This window comes from Prosopis cineraria, unplaced genomic scaffold, assembly GCF_029017545.1.
Source record: "Prosopis cineraria cultivar Desert tree isolate PC_DT_omini unplaced genomic scaffold, ASM2901754v1 PC1248, whole genome shotgun sequence".
NCBI lineage: Eukaryota > Viridiplantae > Streptophyta > Magnoliopsida > Fabales > Fabaceae > Prosopis > Prosopis cineraria.
In genome coordinates, this window is record NW_026556573.1 from 11,718 (window position 1) to 34,224 (window position 22,507).

At 30.8% G+C, this 22,507-nt stretch overlaps 1 protein-coding gene and 1 pseudogene across 1 annotated transcript; both read left to right on the top strand.

Annotated features, from left to right (window-relative positions):
• Window positions 1-350: 350 nt before the first annotated feature.
• On the top strand, window positions 351-1,276 carry LOC129299664 (wall-associated receptor kinase 3-like). Its single transcript, XM_054938120.1, has 2 exons — window positions 351-904; window positions 999-1,276. Exons 1-2 carry the CDS (start codon window positions 721-723, stop codon window positions 1,274-1,276), a joined length of 462 nt encoding a protein of 153 aa, XP_054794095.1. The 5' UTR covers window positions 351-720.
• A 571-nt stretch (window positions 1,277-1,847) lies between these two features.
• Window positions 1,848-3,253, top strand: LOC129299663 (wall-associated receptor kinase 3-like; annotated as a pseudogene).
• Window positions 3,254-22,507: the final 19,254 nt, after the last annotated feature.

A 22,507-nucleotide genomic window follows, 5' to 3' on the forward strand; every position in this document is an offset into this window, starting at 1 on the left:
CTACATCGTCTCATATTTTTGTCTTGAGAAAGTGAATATGGGGCTGCGGCTTCTCTTTCTCATGAATCTTTTATCTGCAGCCATGGCAGCAACTGAAGTTCAATCCGTTGCAGGCTTTCCTGACAAATGCGGAGATGAGGACATTCCATATCCATTTGGTGTGGGGCTACAACCTGGTACTTTTCATAACTGTTTCTTGGATCAGTCATTCAATCTCACTTGTGACAATTCCACATCCACTTTATTCTCCGGGAAAATACCAGTTTCTAACATATCCCTCCAACAAAGTCAAATGGAAATATCCATCTTTGTCTCCAAGATTTGTCATAATCAATCAGGAATAAGTCTTGGCCCATATAATTACCATGTTTACGTCGATACCTTCACCATTTCCAGCACCCAAAACAAGTTTATAACTGTTGGTTGCGACGCATTGGGTGTAATAAAGTTCCAGGACACTTTGCGGGACAACTTCACCTATTACAGTGGTTGCGTTGCATTGTGTGACACACCACCGAAAGTGATGAATGATAACACTTGTTCAGGGACAGCGTGTTGCCAGGTGGACATTCCTGTGGGAATGAATAATGTTAGTTTTGGAGCATCTAGCGTTTACAATCATACCAAAGTGTTGGCCTTCAACAACTGTAGTTATGCTTTTGTAGCCAGACACGATTGGTTTGATTCTCTGTTGATTATCTGCACTACTTTCCCCATGACATGGTCCCGCTCGTCCTAGATTGGACTGTGTCAAATGTTACTTGTCAAACTTCTTTTACTAATACCACAGACTATGCCTGCAAGTCCAACACATACTGTGTGGATTCTAGTTATGGAGTTGGATACATCTGCAAATGTAAACCGGGCTTTGAGGGAAATCCATATCATCCAGATGGATGTCACGGTAAGTATTCTATAGTTTCATTTGCTTGATTTCTTTTTTAGACAATTACTGTTGTAAGTCCTCAGTTCCCCTAATACTCTTTTCTTGATTTTAGATGTTGATGAGTGTAGCAAATCCAATAACTGCAGTATGCCAGAGCAATGTCTCAATTTCGATGGTACTTACCGATGTTTTTGTCCATCTGGATATAAAGGTGACGGCTATATTAATGGAACAGGATGCACTTTGGAAACACATCAATCTACTAAACGTTTGCTTGTTCTTACAACTGCATTAGGTGAGAATATGAAGGACTCTTGCTGTAGTGTGTCTTGTTTTCCAAGAATCACATCCAAGGATCTCCCAAGAGAATTATTTGCAGACAAGGACTAATATGGATTTGTTTATTGTTAAGATGATGAATTGTTATTAATCTTTGTTTGTAAATAATTCTATTGGAGGTTCTTGGATGAAATTCATCTCCCTTTTTTATATTATATTTTTTTGGAATCTGTTTTAAAAATAAAAGTTAATTTTCACCATTGAAACAATTTATTTAAAGCACGGTTCATATATTTAAAGGATGTTTCATTTTGGATATTGAGTTGGAGGAGGTAATTAGAAATAAACAGATTATTATATAATTAAATATGAACTCCTTTGGTCATTTATAGGGCAGAAATGTCATATTTATAGAGCACTTCACTATTTACTATATTTATCTTTATCTTTCAGCCTTTATTAAATGTTAGGATAAATTATAAAAAATAATTACTTTTTTCTTTATTAGGGAGTAGATGTGAAAACTTATTTAACTTTATAACAGAGTTAATAAGATTTAAGATTTTCCTTTACTTTAGTAAAATATATTAGAAGTAATTTATAAATAGAGTTAAAGTGAGTATTGTTTAAGTCAAAAATTCAAAACCTTTTTCTTATTGAAAATCATATATTTGGACCATATTTGCTTGCAGGCATGAGTGTAGCCTTGTTAGTTGTCTTCACCTTGGTCTCCACATTATGTTGGGCACACAAGCAAAGAACTTTGAAACAACTTAGGCAAAGAAATTTTGAGCAAAATGGTGGAAACATATTATTGCAACAACTTTCTGAACAACAAGGTTACACAGATAGAATCAAAATATTTTCAGAAGTTGAGCTTCAGAATGCAATAGGCAACTTTGATGAATGTCAAATTCTTGGTCGTGGGGGACAAGGCACGGTTTATGATGGTATCTTAACAAACAACACACATGTTGCTATTAAGAAGTCTAGAATAGGAGGAGACCCTAGACAAATTAAGGATTTTATTAATGAAGTCTTTGTTCTTTCTCAAATCAATCATCGGAATGTGGTCGAACTTTTAGGATGTTGTCTAGAAACTGAAGTCCCTTTATTAGTATATGAGTTTATTGACAATGGCACTCTCCTTGATCACATTGATCCTTTGAAGAATGAGTCTTCTATTTCATGGGAGACCCGATTAACCATAGCTGCGGAGACTGCTGAAGCTATTTCATATTTACACTCTTCTGCTTCCATTCCCATTATTCATAGGGATATTAAATCTACCAACATACTCCTAGATCACAATCTCAGAGCAAAGGTGTCTGACTTTGGAGTTTCAAGACTTGTTCCTCTTGATGAAACTCATGTTACCACTGTAGTGCAAGGGACTCTGGGATATCTGGATCCAGAGTATCTTCACACTGGTCAATTCAATGAGAAGAGTGATGTTTATAGTTTTGGAGTTGTGCTTATAGAGCTACTCACAGGGAAAAAAGTAGTTCAATTTAGTAGGCCAGAGCAAAAAAATTGGCGATGTATTTTGTGTCTTCAGTGAAACAAGATCGCCTGTGGGAAATTCTCGACAAACAAGTGTTAGATCAAAAGAACATTGATCAGCTGAAGGAAGTAGCCTTACTAGCAAGGAGGTGTGTGAAAGTAAAAGGAGAGGAGAGGCCCCCTATGAAGGAAGAAGCAAAAGAGCTAGAAGGTCTGATTGCAATGGAAAAGCATCCTTGGGTGAAAGGTGAAGATCTTATGTCAAAAGAAAGCGAGTACTTACTTGGTCATGTACCTGATGAATATAGATCATTTGATGCTGGTACTTCAGCTTCCTATGATAGCATATTAAAGGAGATTGCATCAGAGATTGCAGATGGAAGGTGATCATTTGGTGTTTTATATGGGGTGTGTTTCATAATGTTATTTTTATTTTTATCATGTTATTTTATGTTGGATAACTCTTTTTGATGGATGCGATCATGAATATGTGTCTATTGAGTTGGCTTTGGCAAGACTGTAAATCATGGATTTCCAAGCATTTTAAGCTTTTCTTTTCACTGTTGTAAAATAGATGGATTGTCAACAAATAAAATATGTGTATTGGTTTGGTTTGCTTATCAAGTATTGTTTAAAGGATTGGTCATTTTGGTTTTATCATAAATTGTTTTTGTTTACTGATATGTCATTTTTACATGAAGTTTAATGTCATTGTGCACCGCGCGAGATTGAAGTGGTATCATCAGATTCAACGGATCTAATCTAAGAGAAAGGAGGACAAATACCTAAATATATAAATAGATCAACTAAGGCCAAGCATGTTTGTGTTTTCATTAAATTGTTACCCTAAATATTTTATATATATATATATATATATATCTTTTGTACTTACATCATTATTCTCAGCTGCCTCTGATAACCTATCAGTCTTTGGATTCTCATAATTGATTGATGACTGTACATTTTTGGATCTCGATTCCTTTTGGGGTAGCGTAAAAGATAAGAGCTAGTGACAATGGTGGTAGCCTCTTCCATCGATCTGGACCTTTCAATAATATTGACATTTGTTAAGTGATATATGTAACTTATTTAATCCTGTAAAGCAGTCTGGGCTCTTCTGATCGGTACTTGCAAAATGTATTAGCGCATTTCATGGGATCGATTAATTGGAAGACGAGAAAATTAAAAGAAGAGTTTTTACAGGTATATATAAAAGATTATTGGGTCGATGACAAAAAGGAATAAGCATAAGAGATTGAAGTTGCAGAAGGAATATTCAAAAGCCACCACGATCGTTTAAAAAGTTGCTTCCTTCTCGAGTTTTTCCTTCTACGAAAAGTCTAATTGATTTGGCTTCATTTTTTAGCCATTTTAATACTTTTTGAGGAATTAACATTCATCGTGGGCAATACTAAATCAATCAACTTTATTAATAGCGCAAATTATGTTTATTTTTAGTCACGACAAATCATGTTGTCAAAAGTTTTTTTTTTTAAGAAAAAGAAATAAAAGAGCCATATCTTACGACATCATTTCATCTCGTGTGTGCCTCCTCAAGCCATGTTTCCAGCCATGTGTGTGCATCTTTGGCACATTGTCATGTCACATATTCATTACAAAATATACCAAAATGAAAATGTGAGCCTTTGATTTTGACTTCTCAAGCTTTAAATTTCCTTCTTTGTGAGTTGAATTGAAATATACCTACAATTATTAGATGTGAAATTAAAATTATGCTATTTAAATACATATACATATGTCAAATAATATATCATTAAAAAGATACATATAATTTTATTTTATTTTCAATTATTAATATGATAAAATAATTTATATGACTATATATATATATATAATATTTAATAAAATATTATTTTTTAGAAGAAAATATTTTTTGTTAGGAAAATGAAGTTAAAATGAAACAAATTTTAAATTTTAAATAATTTTAAATTTTATTTTTACTTTTTAAATGAAACTAATTAAGTATACTTCCTCTATTAAAAAATGTAAGACATTTTTTACCAAATCTCACTCCCAATAAAATAGTTATCTAGTTTTTAACTAACTTTATTCTTTCATATTTACCTCTATTAATACCCTATAATAAATATAAAGTAATTCATTAATGTGGGCACTTTTTTTAAAAAAAGGCATACATTGATAAAAATGCCTTATATTTTTGAGGTATACTATCTCCATTCAAAAATAAAGACATTTTTAGTATTTTAAGACGTAATCATTATCTTTTTTTTAAAAAAAGTGTCTCTATTAAATAAATTACTTTATATTTATTTATTTTGGGTGAAACACTCTATTAAATAGAGGTAAGTATGAAAAGATAAGGTTAGTTTGAAAACAAGTAACTATTTTATTGAAGGTGAGATTTAATTAAAAATGCCTTACATTTTTTAATAAAGGGAGTATTATATTAGTTTATGTTAAATATCTTTCACTTTTATCTTCTCCACATTTTTCTCAAAAAGTAATAAATAAATTATTAAATTTTTCTTCTCCCAAGTATGCAATGTATCAAGTAGTTTGTAATGTCATTTGCATCTCATGATATCTGTATAACTTTATCATGTCAATGCCATTTATGTATTTGTATGTATGTGTGTAATTATTTATGTATAGCTAATTAGCTTGATTATAATTGAAATAATCACCTACAAGATTTTAATTATATCATATTAAAATACTAGTAAAATTAATAAGATCAACCTTAAAAAAAGATGGGCTATGTATGTCTAAAATAGAATATGTAAAACACAAAATTAAAAACATAATTTAATAGTTAGACTTAACACATCTTTATTACTATTTATTTTATTTCCCAATCTTATATATCATTTATTTTTCATTCTATATAAAATAGAAAATTTATTTTCCAAAATTTCTTTCAAATGATTTTATTTAATTTTAAATTTTTTAAATAATTCATAAGAATTTTTTTTCTAAAAATAATTTTAAATTGTTTAATATGATTTAAAATTATATTTAATTTTTTTTAAAAAATTTAGTAGCAACAAATAATGTTACCACAAAAATTAATTATATAAATTATTTTTAATTTTTAATTTTTTTGTAAAAGTATTTCTAAAAGTTATTTTTAGTGGCAACTATTAAAAATTGCCACAAAAAGTATACATCTGATGACGATAATTAAAAGTCATCACCAAAAGTGAATTGTTAGAGGCTACTTTTTTGAGTCATTGTTAAAAGTCACCGTCATCTTTTTTTTTTCCTAGTATTGAGAGGAACGAAAAATTATAATAAATGACTCAAAATTTCATACAACAATCCAAAATATTACATAAAAGGGTCAAGAAATTTTTTTGGTAATTTTTAAAATTTTTTCAATCATTTTTACTCAACTAACCGTCAAAATTAACTTTTATTAACGATAGGGGCTAAATTATATTGTTTTTAAAAGTTGAAAAATAATATCCCACTGAAAATAAGTACAGGTTCCAGATGCTCTTGGATCTATTATTTAAAGGCTAATTTACATATGCTATTGGACCTATAATTTAAAGGCCAATTCACATAGCCAATTTGTCCTTTTACTTTTTTTAATACAATTAATTATACATTTAAATCTTCTCCGCATGCATGTGTATGATTTATAACAAAAATATAAGAAAAAATCACATTTAGCCCCCTCTCAAGGGAATTAATTACAGATAAGGACCAAACAACAAGTCTCATTATTCAAGAAAAATAAGTTATGTTCCCATTTTAATAATAATCAGTTCTGCATTGGTCTTTATTTATGATTAATTCCTTCGAAGGGGGTTAGATGTGATTTTCCCAAAATATAAATACTACATTGAAATCAACTCTCTCTCTGTCAAATTTCAATTAAATTTTTTATAGTACTGTCGTGCCCAGATCGTGACTTTCTTGAAGAGGAAATGTTGATAAATGTAATAAAATGGGAGTGGCTACCAAAGTTTTTAGAAAGACATTGGAAAACTTTATTATGAAAAGGATGGTTCGCAAAAAGGGTTAAAAGTTGATTATGTATGGAAGAAGTATTAGGCACCCCATACCACTAGTTTATAAGAACTACCCTAAGTTAATTATATACAATTAATTAGATTTTTAATAATATCTTAATTATCCTTTAATCACATGCAAAAATAAAGATAAGAAAATGAAAAAATTATTTATTTGCATGGCAGGACTTTACCTAGGATCAAATCTTAGGACCTATATACCCTGTAATGGGGATCAAAGTCCACATAGTTTGAAATATTATTTTTCAGGTTTCCTTTTAATTTTTTAATTAATTTATTTTATGAAGAGAATGTTAATTAATTATTTTTTTTATAAAAATTTATTGCTTGACAATACCTTTAGGTAAAAGGAAAATAACTAGTGCTAGAACTTGCTTGTGATGATTTAGTATCACTCACAGTCTGTTAGTTGACACTGTAAGTGCACATGATAATTTAGTATCATTCATGACAAACTTAAAGGAATAATTTTCAACGTGAATAATTTAACAATAAAATTTTAATGCAAAATTTGATGCCTACGAAAACTTAGTGTCATTTACAATATCTCATTTGATATTTTTAAGGATTCAAGGTGATTTAGTATCATTCATGACAAAACCAAAAATATGCAAAAAAAAATTATTTTTTTATTTTTAATAATGCATAAGAGGGGGAAAATTAACCAGTATTGGAACCTACTGTGATTTAATATCACTCACAATTCACTGGTTGACACTCTAAATGTACACGGTAATTTAGTATTTCTCATGGCAAACCTTAAAATTATAAAAGGGATCTTCAAAGGTAATTTTTCAAAGAACAATTTGACTAAACAAATTTAATAAGAAACTTAATACTTGTGATGATTTAGTATTATTCACGATATCCCAATCAATATTATTAGGGATCCTTGGTGACTTGGTGTCACTCAAGATACAGCCTAAAATATATCAATAAACTTATTATGTATTTTTAGAAGTAATGCACAAAGGGATTTTTTTATTTGACAGTTGCGGTGATCTAATATCACTCACGATATATCTCTCAACAATGTGTCAAATATTTATGATGATTTACTATTACTCATGAAAAATTTGAAAATTAAGGGGATTAATAATAGTTTTTTTTATTCACAGGATAACTGGAAATGAGTCTCAAAAGAAGTCAATACCTTCTGGAACATTTGTAAAAAGAAAATAAATAATGAATAAATAAATAAATAAAAGATGCAAATTAAACTATCGTTGCCTCACAAGCAAATTCATGAGCGATGTACCAGTTGAATTGTCATAGGTATATATAAAAGCATATTTATGAGCACACGCCAGCCAAAGCCAGTTTCGATCTCCTTTCTTCTCCTTTCATTGCAAATTAAGTAATTAATTAAAGCCCATGATTGAGAAATGGGAAAATGACAATTAAAGACCCCTAAGGGCATTAATTCCAATTAAGAACTTTAAAATATTGAAATCCCAATGGGATAAAAAACATACATAACTTTACAAAATTGCCCTTCAATAAAACACTAAAGGATAACATATTATGTTTGTGTTCTCTGTTCTTTTTAGGCACAAAAAATCTGCTCTCATGTACTGTCGTGTGCAAAAAATCTAGGCAAAAAATTAGTGAAATAGATCATCATCTAGGTCATCATCTTCTCCCCTCTTGATAATAGGTAATTATTATACATTACTTCTTTTACATCTTCTCTCCTCTTGTGTGCAAAATATCTATAGTTTTACATTTTTCCTCTTCTTTATCTTTGACATTTTCTCCTCTATCATGTGAAAGACAACTTTTATATTTTTTTAAGTGCTATTTTACACCATTTGTCTTTTATAGCTAAGAAAAAAAAGTAATGTTGTTAATGATTATATAGATTATATATATACAACAAGAAATTATTTTTGAGAACAATAGTAGTGTCGAAAAAAATTGAGTGAAAAAAAGATGTAACATGAATGCTAAAATTTTTCTATTCTGTGATGAAATTTGCATTGCAACATGAATGTCAAATTGTTGTAGTCATAATTGGGATTATGGGAAAGATAGTTGTAGAGTAATAAATTTGTATGTTGCTTTTAGTTGTTTCAAGTTTATTTTCCATGTGGCAAGTACTTTAGCAAAAGAAATTTTTTGTCATTTTCACATTGAAGGACATTTTGTAAAAGATTCACAAGGAAAGATGACCGACGAAGGTGGAAAATTAATTTCTAAATTAATTAGAGAAGGCACAAATCATGAAGAGCTATTGATGATGGTATTATCAGTAAAAGGAGTTGAAAGTATTGTAGCTGACTTGAAATTTATAATGAAGTATAGTGAGAGTAAAGTATAGTGAGAACACATATATAAATCTCTAAGATGATGAGGGAGTATAGGATTTGATAAAGTATAAGATGAGTTTGCACATGTGTATGTTGTGAGAAATGACAATGAAATATATAGAGCAATGGATTATTCAATGGAGTAAGTTCTTGTTCTTAGTTATTTGTGATTTTAATTAGTTTAATCACCATTTCTACTAACTTGTGAGTAATTGTGAATGCAAGATGGAGGATTTTTTACCATGGTCACTGTCAAAATCTCCTTCTAGGCAAGAGTTTGAAAGTATATCACCCTCTTTGCCATATTCAACACAAAATTCTCATATACCACTCCCTGAGGTTCATTCAGTAAAATGGAAGGATTTATTTATGAGTGTTGGAAAGACCTTTGACAATGTAACTCAAAAAAGCACTATATAAGCACAGCCTTGCTTATAGATTTGGTTACATGTTTATGAGAAACAACCCCAAGAAAATGATTGTCAACTGCAATACTGATGGTTATAAATGGAAGATATCAGCTTATGCTCTTGTCAAATGCAATACGGATAGCGGTGACATGTTATGTAAATAAGTTTGCAATCTATGTTGTTCTTTGGGAAGCAAATTGCAAAAGTATTATTTAGATAGATGGGATATTTTGTGTGTAAAAAGGGATTCAAATATGATGTATATATATTGAAATCAGTGTCATATAATGCTAATGTTTATTTTAAGTTTAAATATGTGCAAGTTTAAATGTTGTCATAACATAAGACTGCTGAAATCACTAATGTAGTATGTGAATATTGTTATTGTAACTTGTAACTTGTAAAAACATAAAATCCCACTTGGGAATAATTTTTTCCCAGTATTTCAGACTTTTGAAATGTAAAAAGCTGTTATAATATAAAACTCACTTTTTAAATATTCCTAGGCCACTTATGAAAATACAAACATGACTTGAAAATTTACTAACTTTAGTAAAGAATATGAATACAAATTTGACTTGTAGAATTTCATGCTTATCAATACATAGTTAAGACTAATTTTGAATATACTAATATGGCTTGGGAATATTGCTACTATATATTATGAAAACATGAAACTTACTTGGGAATGAATGGTTCCTATAATTTCACTAGCCAATATAATAGCTCAGTTCTTATTTTACTCAATTGTTCCTACACAATTAGAGCAAATAAATTAACAAACAAGCAAGACACAAAATTGTGACACATAGAAATTTTATTTGAAATTATTGTATACTTGTGGGCTCAAATTTCAAGTACTTCAAGAAAATGAGTCAATCATAGGAACTATACACACACAAATTGATCTTAAAGCCCATTGAAAAGAAAAAAGTTAAACTCATTAGAAGAACTGCTGAGAAAATGGGTGCTAAGATCAGAACTAAGATCATCTCTAGAAAATGCATCAAACCAACAACATCCACATCATCACACCTGAAATCTGTCAAACTCTCCCTTCTAGATCAACTTTCCTATAACATCAACACTACTAGTACTTTTGATGCTAATATATGCATGCTTATCTCACTTGACAATCAGTAAGAGGGACAGGAGGATATAGGACATGAGAAAGAGGGATAGAGAGAATGGGAGAAGTGTAGCCACCGAGTATTAAAATCTAGGGATGATCTTAGATCAATACTGAAACATGGGAGAAGCAATATTGAATTTAGGAACTTCAATATTGAAGAAATCTTAATTTCACATTAATTTTCTTTTAAGGTCCTTACTTGTCATTCTCCCAATAATTTACATGTTTGGTTAAAAAAGGGAGGCTATTAATCTACATGAGTATCTTATTTACAGTGAGGATAGAAGACAATGCATTAATTATTACTAATTTAAAAAATTATTTTCTAATTAATTTACAATCAATCTTAATAATATACAATCAAATCATATCCTAATCATATCATAATCAGCAAGCATTAAAAAGCAAGGAAGGGGTAATATGTAACATTCTAAGTTTTTCCATTAGTAATTATCAGTGCTTTCAAGGGTAATTTAGTCAATTAAGATAAATTGTTTATTTAGTGAGGGTTACGGGAGGCTAATATGATTTTTGGATCCTTGGACAACCTTAGAAGAGGGCTAGGTCGATGTTCAAGCAGGCTATAGCACGAAAGGGAGTTTAAAATTTTGTGAGATTTTTTGTGTCATGCGCCGCGGCGAGCGTGTCAACACGTCGCGATGCACGTGCAGAATTAGCACTTATCAATCATGAAAACAGACCGAAAATAAAAGAGAGTGAGAGAGATAAGAAGAGAGCGACGGAGGAGAACTTGTGGTCTGCTAGGGCATGATTCCTAAGCTACTTTAAGGGTATTTGGAGCTTGAATCACCATTGGCTAAGTTATACATTCCCTCTTCTTCCTTTTTTATGCGAAAATCTAAACATTTGGGGTATTGGGGGCTTTGATTTTGGTTCTCTTAGGTTTAGACCAAATCTATTAGTTTATTTAAGATCTTAGGGAGTTAAATCAAGCTTCTAACCATAAGTTTTTGAATTTTGTGGTGATTGAGAATTTTTGGCAAGGGTTTAGATGAACCCTAAGTATAATTTGAGGATTTTAAGACAATATGGGACATTGATTAGCAAATTGGTGTGTTGGGATGTTTAATAGGATAGTTGGAGTGCTTGGGAATGATTGGTGTTGTTAGAAAAAGAACTTGAGTATTATAGACACTTAGAACCTAGAGAATTCAGAGTTATCCAGAGTAATAAATGAAGATTGTCACTTATTGGTGTAGATTGAGCATTGCTCAGGCTATATTATATGTATAGAACGTGTAGAGCTAACGTTGAGCCATGATAACCCTTTTTGTGTGACAAAGGGTTAAGGTAATTATATAGTTTATTGTGTTTATTGGCCTACTAATGATAAAATTGTGGTTTTGAAGAGTCTAGTGCACAATTTATTATTGTAAATGATTTTGACATGAAAAATTGATTTGTAAACGATTATTGATTATAATTGAAATATATATACTATGTATATAAGTTTGTGATATGGAAGTGTGATGAAAAGTAGTGAAAATTGTGAAAGAGTATGATCATAGGGGATGGGAATTCACCTGAGATAGGTGGGGATATGTGTGTGTGGAGATGTGTGAGTGAAAAATCCATATAGTCAGGCTGATACCATAGAACATCCGGTTACAGCATTATATGGGACTATTAGTATAGGACATCCGGGTAGTCTGGCAACTCCCTAGTACTCGTTAGGGTGCAGTTAGGAGTTAACGATGTCTCTATCACAAGTGTGTGAAGAGGGAAAAAATCATAGTCCGTAGGTGGGTTAGATTACCTTTGGCCGAGTGTTTCTACCACCAAAAGTTTGCTCGGATTAACAAGTGGTTGACCCAGGAGAGCCTATAATTTCATGTCGGGGAGCATTAGAGGTTCGATGGTTAGATGATCATGCTAGTGTGAAAATTGAGAAATGATACTCTTATCTCATAAATATGGTATATCTAAAATTATTGTAGTTTTGTCACTTTGTCTTGGTTATTTGTGATAATAAAGATTTGATGAACTATATTAGTTACTGAGAAATTTATCTCACCCCATGGTTATATTTTACAGGTGAGGACTTCAATAGGAGCAAGGGAAAGGAAGGGGCAATTGAAGAGTGAAGAGCGTAGTAGTATAGCTCTTCTTTTTCTCTTTTTGGTTTTGTAACGAATATTGTCACTAACTATTGCCAACTTAGGAACATGACATTATTTGAGTATTACTTGTGTGAATCTTGTGATAAGTATGTATATCTTGGTCCAAGAATGATGTTATGGATTAAGTGTGTGCTTGGCCAAGTTGCTTACATGTGATATATGTCAAGTGTTTTGAGTGCCAAAATGATCAATTGATTTGTGTGTTGAATTTTATCCACCCCATTGTGTTATTATCCAATGGGGGTTTGGTAATTATTTTGAGTATGATTGCTTAATTTTTGTGATATGAATGAATTGTTATGTGGTGTATGGTCCATTTGAGGTGGTCAAGATGTCTATGGGGCTAATGGCATTGTGTATTGTGAGTTGGACACCGTAGTGCGTGTTTTGTGTGAAAACTAACTATTTTGGATTTAGGTCTCTATCTTTTAAATGGATGATTGTTTGAGTGTGAAACTGATGCCATTAGCTAGAGGGCTTAAAGAGCTTCTTGTGGACACTTGAACCGCTCAAATAGGATATCGAATGGTGAAACGGCGCGCTCTGGAAGTTCGGAGAGATGTCAGACAGCGTCTGCTGTCATGACAGTAGGTGCGCATCACGGCACATGGTTGTTGCATAGTAGCACATTGGGCCTTTAAGGGACTTGTCCCTCTGTGCCATTCGCCGCGGCGAACGAACCAGTATTTGCTGAAAAATGGCATTTAAGCCAAAATTGATGTAGTTTGTTTCCTTTGCTTCCGTATTTGCTCTTAATCGATTTTTAACCATGGTTTGAGCTCAAATAGTATTTTAAAAGGATTTTCTTGGGATCCTAATGTTTTAGATTAATTATCTTTAAACTCTTGAGTTGTAGTAACTTCTTCAAAGGATTTTATTAAATTTGAGTTATCACAACGAGGTGTGTGTTGTCCTGATAATGTCAAGGCAGACATTACATAATATAGGAGGAAAAGAAATAAAAAATTTATGCTCCCAGATCCAAAACTGAAGTAGAGTTTAGGAAGGTGTAGCTTCTAATGCTAGGGAACTCATGGAAGTTTGGTCATCAATGATGACTCAATAATAGACCTTTACTAGAGTTAGATGAAAGGGGTGAGGGGAAAGCATGTTGAGAAGTAGGGAAAGGGTAAGTGTGGAGTGTTAGCTAGTATTTACCTAATAGTTGTCATGAGCATGAAATAGAGAACAAGTATCAAGATAAACTTAGAACAACTAAAAGCAACATACAATTTTATTACTTCACAACTATCCTTCCTGTAATCCCAACTATAATTACAATAATTCAACATCTATGTTGTATTTTTCAACATTAGAACATTTTTCATCACAAAACAGAAAAATTCAGCATCCATGTTACATTTTTCTTATTTTTCACTCAATTTTTTTTAATACTATTGTTCTAAGAAATCATTTCCTATGTGTGTATTTATATATGTAATCTATATAATCATCAAGAAGATTACTTTTTTTTCTTAGCTATAAAAGAGAAATGGTGTAGAATAACATTTATAAAGATATAAAAATCTTTCATATATGACAAAGGAGAATATGTAAAAGATAGAGAAGAGAAACTGTAGATTTTTCGCACACAAGAGTGGGAGAAGATGTAAAAGAAGCAATGCATGTAATAACTTATTACCAAGAGGGAAGAAGATGATGACCCAGATTATAATCTACTCTACTAATTTTTCACCCAGATTTTTTGCACATGAGAGCACATGAGAGTAGATTTTTTGTGCCTAAAAAGAAGAATAAAGAACACAAACATAAGCTGCTATCTTTTAGTGTTCACTTTCAGTGAAAGGCAATTTTGTAAAGTTAGATATATTTTTTATTCCAATCTTAATTGGGATTTCATTATTTTATAGTCCTTAATTGAGATTAATGTCTTTATGGGGTCCTTAATTGTAATTTTCCCTTGAGAAATCTTATTCATCAAAACTCATTTATTCCATACGTGAAAAATAAAAGGGGAAAGAATAGCATACTTATTAAGTTCAAGCATATATGAATAGGGTAAGACTTATGTATTTAGCCTTATATACTTAATATACTTATATCAAATCAAATTATAACATGTGGATCCTAATGTATTAATTTAATTAATAACGAGAATTTATTATAGAAAAATAATCTATAAAAGATAAAAGATCCACATATCTTGTTTTAATTGGATTCAGGCACTTTAAGTATATAGGCCTAAGTATATAATTTTTTCCCATATGAATATTATTCCTCTTAGAAAGTGTTTTGGATTAGCTGGAGAGAATCATATATCATTGGATTAGAGTGCCACAACACTCCCATAACAATCATAACAATGAAATTCAATATCCAGCGTAGACATATAATCTTAATATACTATGAGAAGCAAATAGAAGAGAATAATGAAAAAAGAGCACTTATAATGATGCACACCCTAATGGCTTCCGGCCACCTCTCTAATTTCTCCATCTCTAATTTTTTTCCTCTATGTCCTCTTCTCTTCCTTTTTATAGGCTTAGTTAGGGTTTTCTTTCATCAATGATCCCATCAAAACTTGATCTCCTCAAATCAAAATCCCTTTAATTTCTTTTCGACCTTTGAAATTCTTCCCTTAATTAAACCAAATTCCAAATCAATTCATAATCATCTCAAAATCATATTTTATTGATTTGACTCTCCAATTTTTCTAACTTTCCTTTAATTAAATTAAATTTAGTGGGAATATGATTGAGGGGTTTGGAGTCAATCAAAAAAGAAAATTATTATTATTATTATTATTTATCACAAAAATTCATTTTTATTTATTTAATTTTATTAGGATTATTTATTTATTTTTAATTTACATTTAAAATCTCAGCAAAATACGGTATACACAAGTACCAATTAAGAAAAAAAAAACTAAAAATTATTTGAAGCAGAATTATTTATAAAACTTTTAGGTTGCATTTGAATTTGGGTTTGAAATCTCATATTTAAAATTTCTACATTCTAAATTCTTTATTTGAATTATGTAGAAAATTTTAAATTATAATATTAAAATTATTTGTTTGGATCTTAAGTAAAATTTTAAATTTTAAATTATATGTTTGAATTTAAAAGCAACTTGAATAATGTGCGATCCAGTCTTAGTCAAAATTGGCGGTCTAGTCCCAATTAAGGGTGGCAGCTCGGTCTCAATTGATGCTGACTATTTGAACCTAGACAACATCAGTGGTCTAGTCTTGATTGGTAGCAGCAGTAGGGTCTTGGTTGATGTCAATAGACCAATCTCGGTCAAAGTGAAATATTTGGACCTGATTAGTAGTGGTGGCTCAGTCTCGATCAAAGCTAACAATTCGGTCCCTCAAGCATAGGTGGACTAATCCTAATTAGTGGCAGCGGTCTTATCCTAGTTGACATCACTAGTCCAGTCCTAATTGAAGTCAGAAGTTTGGTCCCAATTGTCACCAATATTCAAGTCCTGATCGATGGTTATGACCCGATAATGGTCGTTGCTGAGGGTCTAATCCTGGTCAAAGTCAAAGGTTTGATCTTGATCAAAGTTGGCATTCTGATCCTAATCGATTATTAAGGCCTGATCATGGTTGGTGTTAGTAGTTTGGCTTTAGATGATATTGGTGGAGGTGCCCTAAAGGAAACCTAGAGACTAGCTTAGGCTGATGATAGTAGTTTGGGAGTGGCGGACTGGCATTTGACAATAATGGCAGAATGGCACCGAACTAGCACCGGATGGCAACAGTAGAGGGTAATTGAAAGTGAATATCAAAGAGAAAAAGGGGGTTGAAATTTGAAATTCCTATTGTATATAAGGAATTTGAAATTACAAAAGAATTATATATAAATGTGGATTCCATAAATTCCTATGGATTCAATCAATGAATTTAACTCAAATCCAAATCCAAACTCATCCAAACATAACATAAAATTATAAACAACCAATAAACTAGTTATTGCCATCAGCATATTGCTTATCCCTATTAATATATTTACTCTTTTTATAATAATAAATATTTAATGGAAGATAAAATAGAAAATTAAAAAAAATGTTAATGACATACATGTCAGGATAAAAAACCATTCTCCCTATCTTACAAGTAGAATAAAAGGGATTATTACATAAGTTTGAACTTCTTTTATATTTTCTAGAAGAGGAGGGAGTTAACGTTTTTCATGGGACTAAATATTTGGAGACTTGTATCATATATGAAAAGAGGTAGAGAGTGGCCCCCCTCACCATACAAGTGGTTCTGCCACTGTTTATCCATATGCAATTCCATTTGATCTAAGTAAAAAGACTTGTTTCTAACAATGTAGAATTAATATTTAAATTTCTGTTTGAAGAGATGCCTAGTTACATTTAGTGCTTGTCTAAGCCTACAACAAGATTATCTCTGATGAAAGGATACTTATGCGGTACCAACTTTTATTGCTCATTAGAATGAGTACTATGATGCTTATCAACTCAAATGAGGTTTGAGCTGTTCAAATTTAATTTAAAGATCAAGATCTCATAAGAGGTGTTGAGCCTAATAAGCATGAAAGCTGATCCCTACACATATATGCCCGCAGTTAAAAAAAAAAAAATCACTTGAATTGGTCCAAATCTGTTATAAAGAGGAAAAAAAAAACAACAAAACAACAAAAACTGGTCCAATTCTTCCTTATAAGCATTTTGGACATGCAAAATGTGCGTTCTTTCACAGTCTGTAAGGGGAAAAAAGTTTCTATGGCGCATTAATCAATTCTGTTGCATCATGCAGAAGGCGTGGCTGCAGAATTATTGGTCAGCCGGTCCAGGTCTTCCACAATAAATTAAATAACCTTTCTGTCACTTATGCACATATATATTACGTTATGTAATTTGACTTCCGATCCGTTGCATCTATCATCATTTATCAATACATTTCATCTTTCTCCATCTCTTAGCACGCATATCATTTCCAAGAAATTACCTTATTTATAAGCTGTATATGAACACTGTGGCTTACACTCCCTCAAACAAAGGGAAGCGCATATAATTTACTTATAAAAAGCTCTATACAATTCAGCCACCATCTGAGAAAGTGATGATGGGGATGAAGCTGCTTTTTCTCATGCATCATTCTACTAGCCATGTCCATGCCTGCAACTAAAGTGATAAGGGCATATTTTATGTAGATTTATGTATACATTCTGCTATTATTTTGACCAATTAATGTGTGAATTAAGAGAAAAATGAGATTAAAAAAAACTCACTTAGAGACTTTGATGTATTTTCAGGAAAATGAGATAAAATAACATGAGAAAAGCCTTAAAACGCGAAGCCTAGAGTACAAGACCAAAGAATCAAGTCAAAAAGGACGTGGACAAGTTTTGAAGGATGTCTCCTCTAACGGACGCAACTCACACATGGTGATCCGAGCAAGTCCTAACTTCATCCAGCCATAGACAATGGCTAAACTAAGTACGATTGCATGGGGACGAAGGAAAAATAGGCAAAAAATTAATATTTCAAATTATTTTAAATCAAATAACAGCATATTAAACAAGATAAGACATGATCTGGATGGATTCTGAGCCCATGGAGTTTGAATTAATTATAAAGCCCTCTCAAAATCCTCTCAACACATCCAATCTTATATCTAAAGGTTAGGAGGCATATTACAGAGTCTAAAAGAGCTCTTCTGAGCTAGGAGATTTCTATCTTTTCATCTTCTTTAGACTTTTTTATTCTTTTATTTGAAATAGTTTTTTACTCTCTGAGTTATTTCTAAACTCTCAATCAAGATAAAAAGTAGCCTGGTTGGAATGGATTTTATTTTTTATTTGGTTTTGTTTATTGTCTTGTTAAACATTAAATTTTTTCTATGAAATTTATATTTGTTTTTATATTTATCTCTCTCATTTTAATTACTTTTATATGTGGCTAGCTAGTATATAATCTATTTGTGGGTAGTTTGATGAATTGGAAGGTGAAAGCTTACCTAAACCTAGAGAGATAAACGCAAATAACTAAATTGTGAATAATTTAGAAGTCTGTGGTGGCTTAGATAGTAGATTTATGGTTTAGTTAGATATTAAAATTTAGTGAGAGCTAAATTTAACTCTAATTAAATACATCCTAATATACTGAAAGGTAATTAAGACACCTTAAAAATGATTGCTAATATAAATAAGCAGGGAAGATAATTATTGAACTAGGATAATCCCTCTTGGTAGGTGCATGAATCCTGATCCTTGGCACTTCTGTGATTGGTTGGTTCTCATTTCATTGCTTTATTCATTTTTTTATCATTTTGCATCATTTAAATTAGTCAATAAATCCTTTTCAAATTCTTATTTTCTTTTATATATAATAAAGATCACTATCTTTCTCTGAGTTCAACTTTTGGAATATTTTGGGTTTTATCACTAGATCGATTATGTGCACTTATGGGAGTTATATCATGAAGTTTAATCCTTCGTGCACCATCCTGGCATATGCGGAGACGTGGACATTCCATATCCATTTGGTGTCAGGGTACAACTGGTACTTCTCAAAGCTGTTTGTTGGATCCGTCATTTAGTCTCACTTGTGACAACGCCACATCCATGTTGTACTTTGAGAAGCAACCCAATCTCTAACATGTCCCTCCAACAAAGTCAATTGGACCTTTCAATGTTCATCTCCAAATTTTGTTACAATTATTAATATTTCACAATCTTTACACCAAAGGTATTAAGATTTCCAGCACCCACACCATAAAAAGAATGACTTTCAAGATAACTTTTAGTGGTGACTCTAAAATTCACTGCTGAAAGTAAACAATCAGCGGAGATGATAAAAGTGAGATTTTTTACAATGACAATTTAAAGTCGTCGCTTATTGTCAAACTTTTAGCAGCAATAAATACATATTGTTATCAAAAATCTAAGCTTCAATATGACATATAAGTCATCGTTGGAAGTTCACAATCATGGTGACGTTTTAGAGTTTGCCACGATGTGATTTTCATGGTGACTTGATTGTCGCAACTAAAAGTTTGATTTTCGTGACAATTAATAGTAATTGGATATTATCATCATATTTTTTATTTTTTATTTATCCTATATTTAACATTTTAAGATATGTTGGGTGTATCATGTTGCGCTTTTTGATAAAATATATAACATAAGGTAATGAGTTTTCATTTAATAATATATTTAAGGTTAAATTGATACTTTAAAATACTAAAATTATTTTAAGATAAGAATAAGATATTATTTAATGCTAATGAGTCAGAATAAAGAATAAAGGGAAACTCATATTATTTCAGGTCAATTTTTGTTATCAAGTAATATTCCTTTAATTCAACTATTAATGCTAGTTTTGGTTCTTAAGGTTTGGTCAATTAACATTGAATCTAATTTAATTGACCGATGCACATCCATATGTGAAGTAATAAATTCTTCAAAAAATCTATTGCTTGATATTTTAATTTGAAATGCATATAATGTAGTAATGAGTCTCTATTTTTAAATGTTTTATGATTAAATTGATATTTCAAACAATACATTACTTGTTTATAATAATTAATTATGCATGTAATAGTTAAATTTATTTATCCATAGAATGATATTTCAACTAACCTAATTTTTTAATTTAAATTTTACATTTAATATTGGTAACTTTGAAACTTGATATTGGTTTAGATTTTAGAGGTTCCCGGTTTGACGACTAATGATAGGAAAGAGGAAGAGAAAAAGAAAAGAAATAAGATATTCTAAAATTCTACTTTTAATTTTTAGAATATATAAAATATATCTATGTATGTGATGCTATATGAATTTTGGTTTGATGTCAAAAATTAGATGATATAGCACATAATTTTTTTTATAAAATTATCACTTAAAAATAAAAAATAATTAAAAAGAAAAATATAAATTTAAAACAAGTCAAGTAATTACTTGAGAGTTGTTATTAATTAAAGTAAAAATAAAATTTTAATTAAAACTATCTAGAAAAATAAATAATTATGATCTAATATGTAATCATCTATATTTTTATTATTTATTTTTAGATACTTTTTATATTATAATTATAAATATAAATATTAAAATAAATAATACAATAACCTCAAGGAGTAAAAAAAATAAAATAAATAATATAAATGATATTGTATCAATTGTATTTATAGTTTACTTTACACAATAATATAATTTAGAATTTTAATAAATTAAAGGAATTAAATTGAAGTATTTAATGATGGTAATAATATTTTATAATATTTAATATTTAAGATATATGTGTGTAATTGAATTATAAAACAAATCAAATATTATCTATTATATGAGTGTTTGTTTTTTGTTTAATAATATACATTTAATTACATAATAATAGACTGTAAGTTCATTCCAACTCAATGGCAATATGGTGGGATATAAATGAAGGCGGTCATAAATTCAAACCATGGAGAAGGAAATTAATGAAATAAAAATATAAATTAGTGACATAATGACACGTGACAAGTGATGTGGCCTCATGTACTATATCACTTTTTAGCAGTGACAAAAAAGTCACCATTAATTGGTAGTTTCTACTATGACACTTGAAGGGTGACTGGGCAACACGTGGCATGTGATGTGGTGCCATGTGGAACAGGGTGACATGGCGCCACATACTAGATCACTCTTTAGCGGTGACAAAAAGTCACTGCTGATTGATAGTTTTTGCAACAATATATGTCATCATTGTTGCTCAACTTTCAACAAAGAGTAAATAGTTGCCATTGGTTTGTGGTTTCTGCGACGACAAGCTTTCAATAGTGACTATCTTTCCGTGGTCACTGCTGATTGTATATTTTTCAAACGATGGTTTTTATTATCGTTGCAGATAGAATTAGTGAAAAGAGCCCTTGTGGTGATATTGTGATGACTTTTTGTCACAGTTGAAAACTTTTAAGTGTGACTTTTCAAGTTGCCATTGAAAATTAATTTTTTTGTAGTGCCAAAGCAAGCAATGCAGATTTTTCATTTTCCACGTCCTTGTTCACAGAAGTGACATGAATATCTTTCCTTATTAGCAATCTAATTACTAAAAAACCACTGTCTCTATTTTTTACCTGCCTTTTACATAAAGTGACCTAAAATGGGGCCAGCGTAGTAAAAAGTATATTTTGTAGTAGTGTTGGTAGAATTACAACTTAATCATATGAGCCAAGAACGTGTTTGCTTTTGCATAATATGTATGAGCAATGGGAAGTAGATTGTCAAGCATATTTATCACGAAACAAACAGATCGTGATCCCAAGAATTTGCCTTTAATACTATGCTTTTGGCCGCTCTAATTTCTATCTGTTGATATATATATATAATATATATAACCTTGTTCACAAGGAGGGTGTAATAATTTCTAATTTGAACGGTGCCGTCGGTCAATTGTGAGGTCAGGTGAATATTGAGAAGATCATGCTGAAACTGATGGTCGAATAACTTCAATTATTGTTGGTTAAAAAAAATTAATTATTATGTCTTGATGCAGACAAATAGGAATGGCTTCATATATACTTAATATGATCATGACATTGAAATAACCTAAGTAATACATTATAATAAGATGAGTAAAACGTTGAAGACAATAATTTCCTTGATTAAATTCAAACCTGGACGAAGATTTGGGGTGTATACACACACACACACAAATATATATGAAATTCAAATGTTCTCAATCGGTCTAATAATCTTATCCTTATCCACCCTTGAAGGACCAAGACAAAACAAAAGAAATTAAAGAAAGGAAAGAAGTTTCTATCCATGTGCGCAACATTAATCAATTCAGTTTTGTATCATGCAGAAGAACTTTCTTGTAATTAATATTGTTCTCGATGTCAACGCAGAATTGGT

Excerpts from the sequence above, each read along its gene's own strand:
- LOC129299664 (XM_054938120.1), top strand. The coding sequence starts at position 721 with ATGGTCCCGCTCGTCCTAGATTGGACTGTGTCAAATGTTACTTGTCAA. Across the intron at positions 905-998 it reads TCATCCAGATGGATGTCACG|ATGTTGATGAGTGTAGCAAA; the intron begins GTAAGTATTCTA and ends TCTTGATTTTAG.